The sequence below is a fragment of the Camelus ferus genome, chromosome 11, assembly GCF_009834535.1.
Source record: "Camelus ferus isolate YT-003-E chromosome 11, BCGSAC_Cfer_1.0, whole genome shotgun sequence".
Classification (NCBI taxonomy): Eukaryota; Metazoa; Chordata; class Mammalia; order Artiodactyla; family Camelidae; genus Camelus; species Camelus ferus.
The window spans coordinates 10,164,586-10,180,444 of record NC_045706.1 but is presented as its reverse complement, the minus strand read 5'-3'; the positions used below and the strand labels follow the sequence as shown (position 1 = coordinate 10,180,444).

The 15,859-nt window shown below is 49.9% G+C and overlaps 1 protein-coding gene across 4 annotated transcripts in view; it reads left to right on the top strand.

The window, feature by feature from the left end:
• PLPP4 (phospholipid phosphatase 4) overlaps positions 1-15,249 on the top strand; it is a 114,569-nt gene extending 99,320 nt beyond the window's left edge. For 3 of the 4 annotated variants that reach the window (XM_032490768.1, XM_032490770.1, XM_032490769.1), the window contains 2 exons: positions 2,842-3,012; positions 14,703-15,249. In XM_032490768.1, the coding sequence (XP_032346659.1) occupies positions 2,842-3,012; positions 14,703-14,902 (371 nt within the window). In that variant the 3' untranslated portion in view covers positions 14,903-15,249. The remainder of the gene's footprint in view (positions 1-2,841; positions 3,013-14,702) is intronic. The other variant, XM_032490771.1, reaches the window with a different exon arrangement.
• Positions 15,250-15,859: the final 610 nt, after the last annotated feature.

Sequence of the window (15,859 nt, the reverse complement as noted above, 5' to 3'; positions counted from 1 at the left end):
CACAGGATCTCAGCTGTTGAGCTCAGCCTTTAAAAATACCTTTGAACCCTCCTCCCTTTCAAAGAAGTAGACACCTCACCGTTTTGGGGGGGCCTGCAGCATGGGTCCTTCTCTGGGGGAGAGACAGTTTTACCTGCTCTCCACAGAATGAGCCACAGCCCCCAGTGCCAAGGCTGGCCAGATCTGAGCTCCTGGGGGCAAAGAGGTGACTGGGTGGAGGCCGAGTGTCTGGCTTCGAACCACCTGCCGCAGCTCTTGACCTTGGAAGGTTTCCCCTTCCCTTGTCCATCCTGTGAGTGTGCCTGGAGGCTCAGGGCTGTTGAGCGGGGAATGATCTATTTTAAAGTCTCCAAATCATTTTTTATGAGAACACATACAAATTCCTGCTCAACATCTACCCTGTGCTCATTGACCGTTTTTTTTTTCTTTCATGTTTTCCCAAGAGGTGACAACTTGGTGATACCCAGAGCTGCCTCTCTTCTGATTCAAATCTTGGAAATCCACAACCCTCCAAAGCCCCAGGGCTGATCTTTTATGCTCCCCACATTCAGTGTAGAATTGTCCCTCAGTATCCTTGGGGTTTGGTTCCAGGACCCCCACAGATACCAAAATCCATGGATGCTCAAACCCCTTTTATAAAACGAAGTAGCAGTAATTAGGTGGGTAGACTTGCTAAGCTGTCAGATTTGAACGAAGTCCATTACTTCTCCGGTAAGAGCTCAGAATGAGGCCAGTTCCCACCAGAGCCAAGTGTCCAGCCTCCCCCTCCCACCCCGCTACCTCGGGGCAGAGTGTAAAGGAAGAGAAGGAACAGAGCGAAGAGGACGAGGATGGGAACTTAAGACCCGTTGTGCTTGCTAGGATGGCGGCCCGTACACCCTGTAAATCATTCAGTACCCTTCATCACAGCAAGCCATCTGGAACAGGCCTGGGCAATGCAGTTCTGCTCATAGCTGTACTCTAAACAGAATGTTCAGTATATGCTGGCACTGTTTTGCTGTTTATTTGAGTGCTAATCATTATTCAGAAATGTTTAAGTGCTTCATTCTTATTCCTGAGATAACCCTGGCTTAATATTCTGTTTAAAAACAAAAACAAAAAGTACTCTGCTGCCTTGTTTAATTTGATTGCTGAGAAAGTTCTACTTTGGCATAAGCCTGTGTTCATTCCGGGAGGAATCGCATTTAAGAAGACACATCATTATCAGTGATAACTTACGAAAGTTGCAGTTACTCACATCCATGCGCTACAACCATGATTATGTTGAACCTGCAGTTTAGCATCCTGCTTTTTCACTTAACATTGTGTGTCCTAAGTGTTGTCTGTAGTGCTACAGAATCAGGATAATTTCCATGGCTGCATCATAATCCACTGAATGGAAATATCCCAGTGTGCTTCTCTGTGCCCCTGTATTTACATTTTCCCATAATTGTAAAAAGCTCTGAGCAGGGTATGTTCTAGATTTCCCCATAGTTTTGTATTATTTCCTGAAGATGAACTGGCAGGGGTGTCATATAAAGAGGATGAATGTGTTTAGGCCAGGCCTCCTCGGACTTCAGGATGCACACAGCTCATTGTGGATCTTGTGAAATGCGGGTTCTAACTCAGTGGGTCCAGGGCGGACTTGAGGTTCTGTGTGTGTGACAAGCTCGCTGATTCCCAGGCTGCTGCTCAGGATGAGGCTCAGTCAGTCTCTTAAAGTCCTTGGATTCCTGGCATTAGACCCATTCCACCAAATCACTGTGTGGGCTGGTTACCCAGGAGCTCTGCCCGTCAGGAGTGTGTTCTCATCAAGAGGAAAGTTTCGAATAGGCTGGAAGCCAGAGAAGGTGGGAACTGTAGCCCCTGCCTTCAACAAAAGCATTTAAACTTGCTCCTGGCTGTGTTAGAATCACCTGGGGAGTACACACACACACACACACGCGCGCGCGCGCACACACACACACACACCACCAGGGTCCAGCAGAAAGCCTGACAATGAGACCTGACTACCAGTATTTCTGAAAACTTCCTAGGTTTTAAAGGTGACTCCGTGTGTGGCCAGGGTTTAGGACCGTTGTTCTAAGCCCGCAGAAGACCCACCTTAAATCTCACAGAGTTCAAGTATGTTTTAAACCTGACAATGAAAAGCTTGCGGCTTACACACTACACGGGACTCCATACTTTTGACAATGGATTTAAGCACAGCCATGAATTGTCTTTGCAATTCTAAAAATTAATAACCATCATTTCTAAGAGAGAATAAGGAATTTGTCATCACTGGCTTTTCTGTTAAACTCATTCCTCCACAGCATTTGCTGGTCCCACCTTAGTGAGTGTCTCCACGCCAAAAATCACGTACTTTCCCCAGCCCTTGAAATCGAAGGCACCATCACAGTCATTTGTTCCTTTTTTTGTGCCCTTTTTTTCTTAGAAAAGAACTCAACACATAGAATGCAACACATTGTAGTAAAACTATTAGCTTGGCCATGTCCTTCAAACCGACCGTGAGTCCCTTGAGACCAGAGACAGCCTCTGATGTATCTTTTTATTGCCTTCAACCTAGAATTGTGCCTGTCTAGCACAGAGTACATACCCGTTAAATCACTGTTTGAATGAATGAATGAATGAATGAATGAAATAGTATAGATTTTGATCTCATGTAAGCCTGGAAGGTCGTTCTCATTGTGGAAAGATTCATCCCAGCGTGGTTCTAGTGAGAGGACAGATTGGATGGTGCCTGGTGCCAACGTGGCCTTGGCCCCTGGGGGTGTGCAGGACGGCAGACAGGATGCTCAGGATGCCCGTTGTCCCTGTCGCTTACCACCTGCTAGGGTAACACCTGCGGTTTCTCTTCTGCAGTTGCCTTTTCAGGCCTTGGCTTCACGACGTTCTACTTGGCTGGCAAGCTGCACTGCTTCACTGAGAGCGGGCGGGGGAAGAGCTGGCGGCTCTGTGCTGCCATCCTGCCCCTGTACTGCGCCATGATGATCGCCCTGTCCCGCATGTGCGACTACAAGCATCACTGGCAAGGTGAGTTCCTGCCCGGGGGCCACCTGGTCCTCACACCGTCTGCCACTCTCCTGCAGGGAAGGGGAGACGTGCACCTATCTGGGGAGAACGGAGTGCCCACTGTGAGAAACCAGAGTAGGCTGAAATGACAGAGCAGACACAATGTGAAAGAAAATACGCCTGTTCAGGTGAGCGCTGACCTTCACACTGCCCTTGCTGGACATGCCCAAGGGGACCGCTCCGTCCTGCCAGGATGGTGGGCCCTCCGTCGTAGACTCTGATATGACTTCCCTTCTGGGTCCCTTGCCTCCATCCTCAGACTTGGTGCCAAATGGTTGTTGGCTCCTTTCACATCTCACATCCATCCCACAACGACATGTTTCTCCCCACGGATGCTCTTCCAAAGGAGATGTCCGGCCCAGGGTTGGATGCCAGCAGCCACGGCAGGGCTGGAGTGAAGCTCACCTGTATGTATCTGTGTAAAGTCAGGATGACGCAAACAAGTGAGGGGCTTGTTCCTGGAATAAAACTAAACCATGCCGTGTTCCTCTGCAGCTCACAGCCTGCCTGAACCTGCCACAGCAAAAAGGGAGCAGAGACAGAGGCAATGTCCACAGGGCGTGTGGCCTCTGGGAGCGCAGGGCCTTGGGTTGTGTTTCTCAAAAGTAGATCCTCAGACCACCTTGGTCAGGCCAATCGAAGCTAGGAGCTGGACCCTTGGGGGCAGGTCTAGAGCAGTGGGCAGGACTCTGAATTGTTAACAAGTCAATCCGCTCATTCTGATGAAGTCCGGGAAGCACCGTGGAGAGCTCTCAGCAAACACACTGAGTTAAATGTGCCTAAATCCTGCTTCCCAGGACGAAAGGCCTTCCTCAGCTGGTCTGTGGCTGCATCTCCTCTTCCTTTCCTGCCCTTCTGCTGTCACCAGGCACCACTCCCCTCCTCCCCATTCTCTGTCTCTGCAGCCAGCTGCCTGTGGGACCACCCTCTTCTCACCTCTTTCCTGATGTTTGGTCCAGTGGTAGTGAGGCAACAGTTGAGGCCAGAGGCAAGAGGGGCTCCTAGCTGGGGGCGCATTCTCCCCATCTTCTTCTGGAGCCTCCTGCTCCCCCCAGCATTTTCTCAGCATCTCCTGTTCCTTCCCTGGCTTCAGCTCCACCCTCTGCCATCCTGGAACCCACACTCTGGGTGTCATGAGCCTTTAGCAGCAGCCTCAGCCTGGGGGGTGAAGGGTACAGGGGAAAGAGGGCTGATGCATGGTCTGGACAGGTGGCGGCAGCAAGCACTGATGGGGTCTTGAGGCCCGCCTGATGGGGGTGGTAGTAGAGGCCCATCAGGCCGGACCCTGAGCCCTCCCTTGTTCTCTGCTCCATCCAGTGATTTGGATGAAATTCTGGATAATCTGAAGCTATTTCATGAGAGGGGAGCAGGGAGGGAATTGCTGAGCCAGGACCACAAGGGCGTGGATACCCACCGCACCCTTGGAGCTAGGAATATTTTCGAGAAGACTCAGCTGCCCGTGTGCTTAGAGCACTTCCCCATGAGGGCTGTTATGTGCTGGATGGCATTTTATGGGCTGCTTCTCACGTATCCCTTGCAGACTGTACTTTCTTCTTCTGAACGTGGGAACAATAATCCCCCAGTATTTCCCAGAGCTCTTTCACAGACTGAATGAAATAACGGATCTGAGTGGACTTTGTAAATGAAAACGTATCGCGCAAATGCAAACCGGTATCGTTGCTTCATGCATCATTTGTGAAGAATGATGTGTTGAGTTTCCCAAACCACTGACTGAGAGGCGGACATGCTTTGGAACATGGTCTATCTGTAAGTAATGGATCCCTGGTTTCCACTTTGATTCGGCCACTTTGGATCTGAGAAAGCATTAAGGGTTTCAGAGTTGAAGAGATTTTGGCCCTATCTTGGAAGAGAGTAAGAGCCTTTGTGTGGTGATCTTGTCCTGAAAACTAAGACATGGGTTTGGCCTCGCTTAAATACTCTTGGTCCCAACCAGTTTTGTAGCTCATTACTGAGCTGTGGCTGGTGCATCATGGAAGAATGAAGACTCACAGCTGTTGGCTTTGGGGAAATGGAGGGCTTACATTGCAGCGCGTGCACTCAAGGCCCGCTGGCAACGGGACCTCAGCCCCACCCTGTGCAAGTGGCACAGAAAGGAGCTGGAGCCGTGCAGGGAGGATATGAATGCTCTGTGGGCCGGTGGGCAAAGCAGAGAAGGAGAGTGCATGTTCAGTGACGTGTAGGGCCGTACTTGGAGGGCAAACCAAAATCACATCATGGTAGACTCCTGCGGCCCAGACTGAACGCGCATCAGCTGGAACAGGTCACGGATGTGGCCCAAGCACCCATTCAGCTGTGCCAACGTCGGCTCAGTTTGTGCCCCGGGGTCAGCCAGGAGAGGAAGGTGCCTTTCCTTGGATCCTCTAATGGGCTCTGAGGCAGGCGGCACTTTAACCTAAATCCCTCTTGATGGGGCCGTCTGTCACTGTGTATACCAGTGGTCCCAATGGGGGCAACCGAACCTCCCAGGGGAATTCGGCAATGTCTGGAGACATCTTTTTGGTTTTCATCAGTTGGGTTGCCACTGGCATCTAGTGAGTTAGAGGCGAGGGATGCTATTAACATCCTACAAAGTACCAGGTAGCACCTCCCCCACAATGAAGGCTTACGCAGCCTCAAATGTTGAGGTTGAGGAACCCTGACCTACGCCACACTCAGCCCCATCTTTCTTCCGCTCGTTACACATTAAGCAGCAATGTTCAATGAGTGTAAAATTTTGCTCATTCAATGCTCAGTTATCAAGGGAGTCATCAAGGAGGCCGCCAAGGTTTCCAGCTTGGAGAAGGGGACGGATGGCGAGGCCTTGGACTGCTGTATAGGTGGCGAGGCAGGATGTCTGACGGAGATGAATGACTTGTTGGTTTTCTTTGGTGGACTGAGCTGCCCGGTGACCGTGGGCGGGGACTATCCATCATAATGAGAATTCATGTGGAGCCCCAGAGGCAGCAGCGAAACCCAAGTCCCTCTCATTATAGACTTTAGCTAACAACATTGGTATTATGAGATTTTTATGACTCCATTTCAATTTTGATTTAAGCAACTGTGCCCAGTGTGGAAGTATATCCAATTACTCGATTACATATTCATATCCAGTAAATAGCCCATAATCTCAGATGCCTTGCTCTGTTCAGTGTCATGGTGGTTTCCTGTAGTCGACACCCTTCTGGTCTTTTCTGCTTTCTGAATTCCTCTCCAAATTCACAAGTATGTCGTTTGATTAAGTGAGGAAAATGAAGGGCACAGGCTACAATCTGGAGGGGCAGTGAAACATTTGGCAGGACTTCTTCAGAAATAAACACCGCTGGGTGGATAATAAACCTGTGTGTGGCTGAGGTTCTCCACATCTTTGTGACATGCTGGCTTTCGGGTCAGAAGGGAACTGGAGAGTTCCATGGGTGATGCCAACTGCAAAGCCAGCGCTTCACAAAGATGCTTAACCTTTGTGATGAACTATATGTTTTCAGTATTAAAACTTGTGGAATTCCCCGCTGGGGAGAATACCTCTAGAGGATAATGCACAGAAAGAGCAGAGCATCTCATGAACCCTCTTCTGCCTTGATTCATAGTCTCGTGTGTTTATGGTTTCCGTCAGTGGCAAGTTAGAGATGGAAGTAGCAGGAGCGTGTTGTTGTCTCCATGAAGGGGTGAGATAACGAGCTCCCTTGCCCTCAGATCCCTGTATCTGGACCCAGGCTTTCCTTATATGACTCCGGCTTTTGGGTAAACTTCTAACCAACACTGGTTTCTCTAATGATAGGTCATTTTAAGCAGCCCCGGGTGCCTTATGTAGTGTTTCATCATAAGAAAGAGCATCTCCCTCTGACTGTAATCCAGAAAAATGGGTCTCTAGGGAGGAAGCAGGTTGGTTGTTTCCACCCAGCGGGAGGTTGGGAAGCACCCGTCCCAGTCACAGACGCCGTGTTTGACTGGGCTGAAATGTCAAGATGGTGCCACTGCCATCCTGGTTCCCCTGACTGGGCTGCGAAGGGGCTGTGATGGGAAAGGAATTTAGTTTTCAGGCTCCAGGAGATTGTCAACCCTGCAGGTGGGGTGGCTGGGGACGGGGGCACTGCACCTGACTTTCCATGAGCCACACTGAAAAGCCAGGCAGAGGCTGCTCCCTCCCCGCCTCTTCCTGACTCACCCCTCTCCCCCCAAGCACACACCCAGTTCAGCGGCACACGCTGTTCACCAGGCCTCCCTGAGGCCATCAGAAGCAATCTCTAGATTTTCTAAATGAAGTGACCTGAAAAGGAGCCCTTAGAACTATATTATTGCTCCCACCAGAAGCCCACCAGCCTTACACAGAACAAAAGTACTAAGGTTTTCCCAATGATAGCCTCCGTCTTGAGTGAACTGGCCTCCCCTCGCCTTCCCTCCACCGTCGGCTGCCCCATGTGCTGGGCTCTGCATTCACGTGTATCGTCTGCTGCCAAGTGCTGCTCAGGGTCTGGGAACCTCTGAGCCTTGACTGCCTATGAGGCCGCCCATCTCTGCCTTCATCCCCAGGGCATCCCTGTGGGAGGGCTGGAGCCGTCTGCAGCCCCAGGTCACCCCCTCCATCAGAACTCTCTGGACAGGGAGCTTTGGGGCCTCAAGAGAAGCTTTCTCAGCCAGGCTCGCCACCCTCTGCCCTCGGCCCTCTGCCCTGGCCTTTCCCCGTGGCTTAGTCCCCAGGGAAGATGGGCGTTGGCTGCTCCCCAGTCTCACTGACAACCTTGCTTCATTTCACTCGAGGGACTTCTTCTCTCTGCTTTCTGTGGTTTTCTATGGTTTCTCCTATTGGCTCTACCTTCAAATATTTCCAGAATCCAACTTCCTCTTCCTGCTCTAGTCCAAACCACCGTCACCTGTTCCCTGGATTATTGCTGAAGCCTCACTGCCAGTCTCCCTCCTTCCCCCTTTTCCTCTCACACTGCAGCCAGGATGAGCCTTTAAGTCTGTATCCCTTGTGGTGCCACTCCTCTGCTAAAACCCCCAGTGACTCCCTGTAGCAGCCAGCATCAAAGCCCAGGTCCTGAACTGGCTATGAGACCTGGTCCCTCAGGTCCTGCCTCTCGGATAGTATCTCCACTGCCCCTCCTTGTTCATGCCAGCGCCTTCCCACCTCAGGGCCTTTACACTGGCTCTTCCTGTGTCTGGAATGCTCTTCTCTCAGATGTGGATGTGACTTGTTTCCTTCCCCACTCCTTATCTTACTTAGCTCAGGTGAGGACACCTTGTGGTGACCCCCCTGTTGAAATTGCAGCCCATTCCCACACTCTCGTGGTGTGAAAGCAGCTATATGTGTAGACAATATGTAAGTGAACAGTTCACGTAGTTTGCTGTACTTGGCACTAGAATAAAATCTCCTCGTGGGCAGGGATTTGTGTCTCTTTTGTTGGCATGGCACGTAATAGGTACTTGTGTCAGTTTCCTAGGGTGGCTGAAACAAACATCCACAAACTGAGTGGCTTAGAGGAATAGAAATCACCTCATATTTCTGGAGGCCAGAAGTCCAAAATCAAGGGCTCAGCCAGACCACACTCCCTCTGACACCTGGAAGGAAAGGATTCTTCCTTGCCTCTTCTGGCTTCATTGGCCTCAGATGTACCTTGGTTTATGGAAGTGTAATGCCAAGCTCTGCCTCCATCGTCTCGTGGTACTCTCCTTCTGTTTCTTCACATCGTCTTCTCTCTGTATGTGTCCGTCTCTGTGTCCCAATTTCCCCTTTCCATACGGACGCCAGTCATATTGTTTCAGAGCCCATACTAATGATCTCATTTTAACTTGATTATCTCTGTATAGACTCTGACTCCAAATAAGGTCACATTCTGAGGTTCTGGGGGTTAGGGCTTCAGCATATCTTTGGGGAAAGGGGCGACATTCATTATGCGTAACAGTGTTCAACAAATAAGTGTGGAATGAATGAATGATTTTGACAAAATTATATTTCTTTCTTACTATTATTTTTTCTATATATGGGTTTTACTAAAATTACTCTTATTCTTTGAAAGTTCTTTTTCTTTATAAATGAACAAAACAAATTAAACTTTAAATGTTCATTCTTTCATTCATTCATTCATATGTCTCTTGTACTTGTGTGCCAGACACATTCTCTGATGGAGGCACCGTAGTGAGGTGGACAGATGTGGCGCTGCCCTTCCAGCTTACAGTGTCCCGGGTAGATCGTGCATCCTTTGTGCTAAATAAGTTCTCTTATGGAAACTCAAAGTCACAAAAACAGGAAGCTTCATTAGTAGTAGGATAAAAAGAACAGAAACAGTCATGCGGGGTGGTTGAGTTTTCTGGAGCTGGTATTTACCTACCCTAGGATCTTGGCCCCATAAGAGCCCAAGGCATCCAAGGTCCCATGTCAGACCAGCTCAGTGATGCTGGATGTTGCCATGGTGACAGGGAGGGATGTGTTCCTCTCAGGGACTTGACAGCACATCTTCAGAAGCCTTTCTGCTTATTTGTGCCAGAGCCGGAGAGCAGGGCTGGTAGGTACTGGCACTTCAGTCGACCAGACTCTGTGGGATCCTTTCCTGTCCTTTGACCTCATGAGAAGGGGGTGGGGCTATGCACCCTTTACAGGTAAGGATTCAAATCTAGGCTGCCTGATTTAAAGTCTAGCGCTCTTTCCACTATCACTGGAGCCCATCTGGTGTTGATTTTAACCCTCCTTTTTGAATAGCTTCATTGAGGTATAATTTATAACTCATAATTCATAAATTCTTTCCTTTGAAGTGAACAATTCAATGGTTTTTAGTATAATCAGAGTTGTGCAACCATCACCACTATCTAATTGCAGAAAATTGTCATGCCCCATTCACCCAGGCTCGGGCAGCCATGAATCTCCTCTCTTTCCCTCTGAATTTCCCCTCTCGTGGAAATTTTGTGGCTGGTGGTGTCTGTTCTTCAGTGCATCTCAGTTCACCGAACATTTACTAAATAATAGCTGTGGGGCTCTGGGGAAACGCAGGTGAGTGAGGCAGCTAAGAGGGAGTCAGCGCCCCCCTTGGTAAGTAGGGGCTGAGAAGGGTGCATCTATGGCAGCCCAGAGAGCCAATGGGGCCCCTGGTCCAGGCTGAGGGTGCAACAGAGCCTCAGGGAATATGGAAAACCTTCTTCTCCCGCCCACGCCAGAAACTCGGTCAACTAATGTCCTGTAAAATTACAAAGACACCACTTCACTGGTAGAAGATGGGCTTCCCAGTTCTTGAATTTGCCACGCCCCTTCCCTCCTCTGCCTGGACAATTGTGCTGCCCTCCCTGCCTCCACGTCCCAGTCCCCTTGGTTCACACCTGCCAGTCCTGCAGGGCTGGCCTGTGGGGCTTGTCCCAGCGAAAACCCCCTGGTCCAGACAAGCCTGGCCACTTGACTGGCCGACCTCACAGACCCGCCTTCTCCTTCATGGCGCGTGTGACAGCTGTAGCTCCCTGATAAGGCTGTCACTCTTCAGTGTCTGTCTTGCCCCCTAGGACTGGGAGCATGTCTGTTTTGTTCAGCCTCGTGCCCTAAGATCGGGCCTCACTCCTGATGCCTGATCCCCGTACAATATACGTGATGAGTGAATGACATCAGTGCTGAGTGAGGAGACTGTGGCATTATGTACTTGGGGACACTGAGATCCACATATTCCCCTGTGGGAACCCTTCAGTCCCACGCTGCTTTATTTGGGATGAAGTCAGTCCCAAGTAGTTTTTTCCCTAATAAAGGCCTCCTTGTCCCCTGCCAGCCTTCCTTGCCAGCACACACTCTGCAGGATGTGAATGTGATTTCATCCAAGTGACAGTCGTCCACATGAGGCACTTGATGACATTCTCGGTCATAAAGTAAGTCATTTTTTAAATCTTGTTCAGCACCTTTGTAATAAACAAAGCCCCGAATGACTCTGCCGAAAAGGCGCCTTCGCTAGACCTCTCATTGCCCTGGCTGCTTCTGATAACTCTGGCGGCACCTACGGTACCACTTTTTACTCATTCCATTAAATGGGAAAACAGTGTTGGCAGCAGTCACCAGTCTCTCCCTTGCAGCTGCATCAGGAAGCCTGGGGAACATGTACTTGGAATGATTTGATGTCTTTTGGTCAATGAGGCACCTAATAAAATGCTTTGTCACAGAAAATAGAAAGTCAAATGGCATTATTTGTAGGTTTTGCGGTTTGGTCTGTTCAGTCGTCAGTGGCTCAAATGCAGATGTCCTGGATCATTTCAGATTTCAATAAAAATAATGCCCCATGGGGCTCTTCTCTGGGGTTATTGGGAAAACAAAACTACAGTGCGAGTCTAAGACCTTGAACAAGAAAAGCCCTGGCTTACGTCACAGGCTGCTGGCCACCGGCCATGTGAAGAGCCGCTCAGTTTGAGGGACTCGCTCTAATCGCAGTAATAATGCCTCATGGCCCCGCTCAGGAAGTCACAGTGCATGTTACTTTTTTAATGTCTTGGGTGACTCATTTTTTTTAAGTTCATGAGATGTTTATTTAAAATGCTGTGAAGGTTTGGCCACACAAAAGAGCTGAGAAGTCTAGACTGCTGAGTTGCTATGTGAAGAGAAGGATGCGGAAGGATTAGAAAGTCCCCAGTAGTTCCGGAGAGGAACAGAAGAACAGTTGGGACTATTTTTTAAACACTGTACTTGAAGGTCTTATTTTGTGGCACGCCCTGGGACATAATCTTTAGAAGCAGGTCTCATTGAATCCTTGTCGCAACTCAGTGGCGTGGATTTTGAGATCTCTGTTTGGGAGCTGGGGAACTGAGGCTCAGAAGTGCAGACACTTGCCCTGCTGGGGGCTGCAGGGTCTTTTTTGAGGACCCCTCAGCTTGGAGGATTCTTGGCTCAGGGTTGAGAGTAGGTGCTGGGTACCTTACCTTGGCCCCAGGTGCCTGTACTGGGAGCAGGATGGGCCCCTGGGTTTCTCTGCTGTCTCTCAGATGGTCCTCCCCGCCCCTCCTACCTTGGTGGCTACTCACCAGGGCTGAGCGGCCACTAATGTGTTTTGTCTGCCTTTCTGCTGGTGGCGGCCACACGGTCTCACCGTGTTGAGCTCCTATGGAGAGAAGTAGCCACAATGACTCAGTCTTTCTCTTTGACCAGTTAGAATGACTTTTGTTTCTAAGTGATGTTTTTATCCCAAAGATATGACCCACTTTCTGAATATGCCTTGGTGCAGTTTCCAGGTGATCTGAAAGCTGGTCTCCGTAGGCTGACCCTGGAAATCAAATTCCTAGAACACTTATGTGGGAAGGCCTGTAGCTGCCATGGACTTGTTCGGTGCTCTTAAATGTTTCTGATGGGGTAACCGAAGCCCAGAGAGGGGAACGGGGCCCACACAGGACACCACAGGACAGGGGCAGGAATCTAGCCCCCGATTACTGTGCTTATATTTATTCATCCGCTTCCCTCCACCAGCTTAATTCTGCGCGAGGTGAGCAGAGTGCTCTTCCAGGTGTTGAAGAGTCAACAGCCAATGAGATAGACACAGCCCATACCCGCGTGGAGTTAAGTCCCACGTTAAACATTAATAATCAAACAGTTCGGCATTATTTGCCGTTCTGATCCCACGGGGGATAATGAAAGTGTGTACCTGGGAGACCTGGCCTAGTCTGGAAGTCGGGTGAGGCATCGTTGCACAAGGATGTCAAGTTGAGTTCCACAGGATGAGTAGAAATTGAATAGGCGAGGGGATGAAGGGAAGGGATGCCCAGGATTAGAGCAGCATTTGTAGGAAGGGGAAGAAGGCTGTAGAAGCAAGCTTTGTGGAGGAATAGAAGGGAAGACAGTGGCTGCTGTAGAGTTGGGGGCTGGAGATGGCTGTGGGGCTTGACAGGACTAGGTGTGTAGCCTTGAAGTCAAGTCCCTAAGAGCAACGGGAAGGATGTTGATTGGGAGGATAACCTCATCTATTTACCCTTGAAGAACCATCACTAGCTGCTTGTCCCCACTCCAGGCTCCAGAGTGGTGGCTGGGCACTTGGTCTGCACACAGTGGGTTTCATGCTGCCATCACAGAAATGCCTATGTTCCTTACCTGCTTGGCAGCTATTTACAAATAAAATTACATGTACTAAATTGCCAAATTTATTTAAAATAGCTTAAAGCTATTTATTACAGAACTATTAAACATTTTGCTGTTAGTCTAGGAAAAATGCTGAAGGTAGAAGCAATTCTTCAAAAGGTAATAAAATACCAAAATATTGTCCCCCTCCCTCAGAAATGATCCCGGTTATTCTAGAGGGAGCCAGGATACCTATATAACGAAAGGACTGATACCTGGAATGAAGAAATCTCAGTGTTGAACAGTTTGTTTTCTTGGAAGATAAATTTCCTTGATGACCACCCCAGACTCCCTTGCAGGAGACCCAGAAGGGTCAGCTTGTGACTTAAACGAGGTCTGTACGCAGTGTGTTGCGTACTGGGAAGTATCTGGAAATGTACCATCCTGGGCGCTGATCAGTTAAGCAAAGCCATTGCTCCTCACCTGAACCCCAAGTGCATGCCGTGTTCTGAAAGCTGGGATATCAGAAAGCCTGGAATGAACGTGCCAGGGTGTGAGAACAGCCCAAGGAGCAGCGCGGGTGCAGAGTCAGGACCCCAGGGTTCAAGTCCAGCTCTGTCATTGACAAGGGGTGTGGCTGTGGAGAGCTCTGTGGGCCTCTCTGAGCCTGAATTTCCTCTGTAAAATGGGCTGAGGCTACGGCCCATAGCAGATGTGGGCAATTCAACAAGATTATGAAGATGACCGTGGAAACCCTCAAATTAAGAATGACCGCTCAGGCTGGCAGGGGCCTCTGCAAGGGTTCCAAGTTGCTTTTGTCAGGGAGGGTTCCCATTGCTTTGTCATCGTTTTGGCAAGAATAACCCATAGACACTGTTTAAAGGGCACATGTGCACACACGCACTCACACAGAATGAGGGGTTTTGGGGTGGGCTGCTTTCATGGGGTCTCTGTTGGGCACCAGCTGAATGCCCTCTTTGAATGCAAGGGGCCGTGCCGTGGAGAGGGGCCTGTTTGGCCTGCAGACACCCTCCCTTGCCTTGTCTACCCTCCTCACGCGATGAAACCTCTGGTTTGTTGGAGGGATTGGCCCCTCCCACTAGGTCTGCTGAGTCAGCCAATCCTACTGTGTTATAAAATGTTTTATTCACTTTGTGACTCAGAAGCGTCATTCATCCCTGGGAAGTCACTTACTGCGGGGGAGAGACCGGTGCGCCTGCAGGGTTTCTGTGGTGCACCGGCAAGACTGCAGGACTCTAGTAGGAACTCGCGAAAGAAAAAGAAATCACAGCCCCTGAGGGCATTTAGATCCCCTAGAGATGGCTGGAGTTCTTCTTCCAGAATTCAGAATTGATTTTCAAAATCAAGAATGCAAATCTGAGTTTGTGCCATGCTCAGATGCATATTTTATAGAGAAGGGAGAATCAAGTACACACTTAAAAGGAGTGTTTAAGTTCTAGAAATGATGAGTTTGCAGAGGGCACCAAGATTTATACCTCCAGTGTGGTCTCTCTTCCCTTTGGTCTTTCAGGGGGTCCAACAAGCAAGCCAGTCATTGGAACCGGTAGGAAAAATGCTTTCTGGAAAACATAACTGGCCACATTTGAACGAATCGTAAGGCATTTCTCCTGGTTTTGCTCTTTCCTCCCAGATTCTTTTGTTGGCGGAGTCATTGGCCTCATTTTTGCCTACATTTGCTACAGACAGCACTACCCTCCTCTGGCCAACACAGCTTGTCACAAACCCTATGTCAGTCTCCGAGTCCCGACCTCGCTGAAGAAAGACGAGAGGCCCCCAGCCGACAGCGCCCCCAGCCTGCCCCTGGAGGGGGTCACCGAGGGCCCCGTATGACCCGGACCTCGGGAGGATGGACGCTGAGCCCAGGGCACACTCTTCCACCCCGACCTCGTAACACCAGAGAAGAGGTTTTCTGTATTGTGTTTCTCATCAGTTCTTTCTCAAAGTTATCTTCTGCTTCCATTTTGCCGACGGTGTTCCTGCTACTTTAAATGTCTACTTTCAACCCTCCTGAATTTGCGAAGGAAGGACCCAGGAACATTCTCTGAGAGACGTGTGGAAGGGGGCTGTAAGGGTGGGCGGGTGCATCTTGGTCGATTCCTCTGTCTGAAAGGTTTGCTGTCACAGCCTCCGTCCTGTGTTTTCATGGTTGTAAAACATAATAAAAACTCCCACCTGGAGACGTGATGTTGGCCATTCAGCACACAAAGGTCATACAGGGATGAAGGAGTTTTATACCGGTCTGCAGCCAGGGTGGGGAGCCGGCCCAAAGCCAGCTCTGAGTGTAGCCATTCTAGGTGCTGAGCTTGGGGCCAAAGGTGGAGAACCTTCCAGAATGAACAGTCAGCCCCTCAGAGCATGTGAGTCTGAAATGGAGTTGCAGCTTAGAGCCGCAGCCTTAGTATGTCTAGGGCTGTTGAGGTCACTGAATCCAGAAGGAAATGAGATGAATAACCTCACAAGTAGGCTTCCGCCAAACACGGTGAAAATAAAGGTGCCTGACTGCCAAGCTTGGGGGGTAGGTCACTGTGGTTTTCTGAGGGCTCATGGGTACCATATCCTCTCACGGGAACGGCTGGGTGATGCTGCAGGTGAGCAGCAGCCTCCCTCCGGGTGGGAGGTCTTCCCCCTTAGGATCCCAGTGCTCAGAGGCTTCTTCAAGCAGCAGCATGTTCCCATTCCTGTCTGGCAGGCGGCATTTCAGCGTGATAGGGCTCCGGCAGAAGGTGCCAGAGCAGAATCAGGAATACGCTGTGTCTGGCTCAGCTCTTCACATTGTTTGAAGGCTGC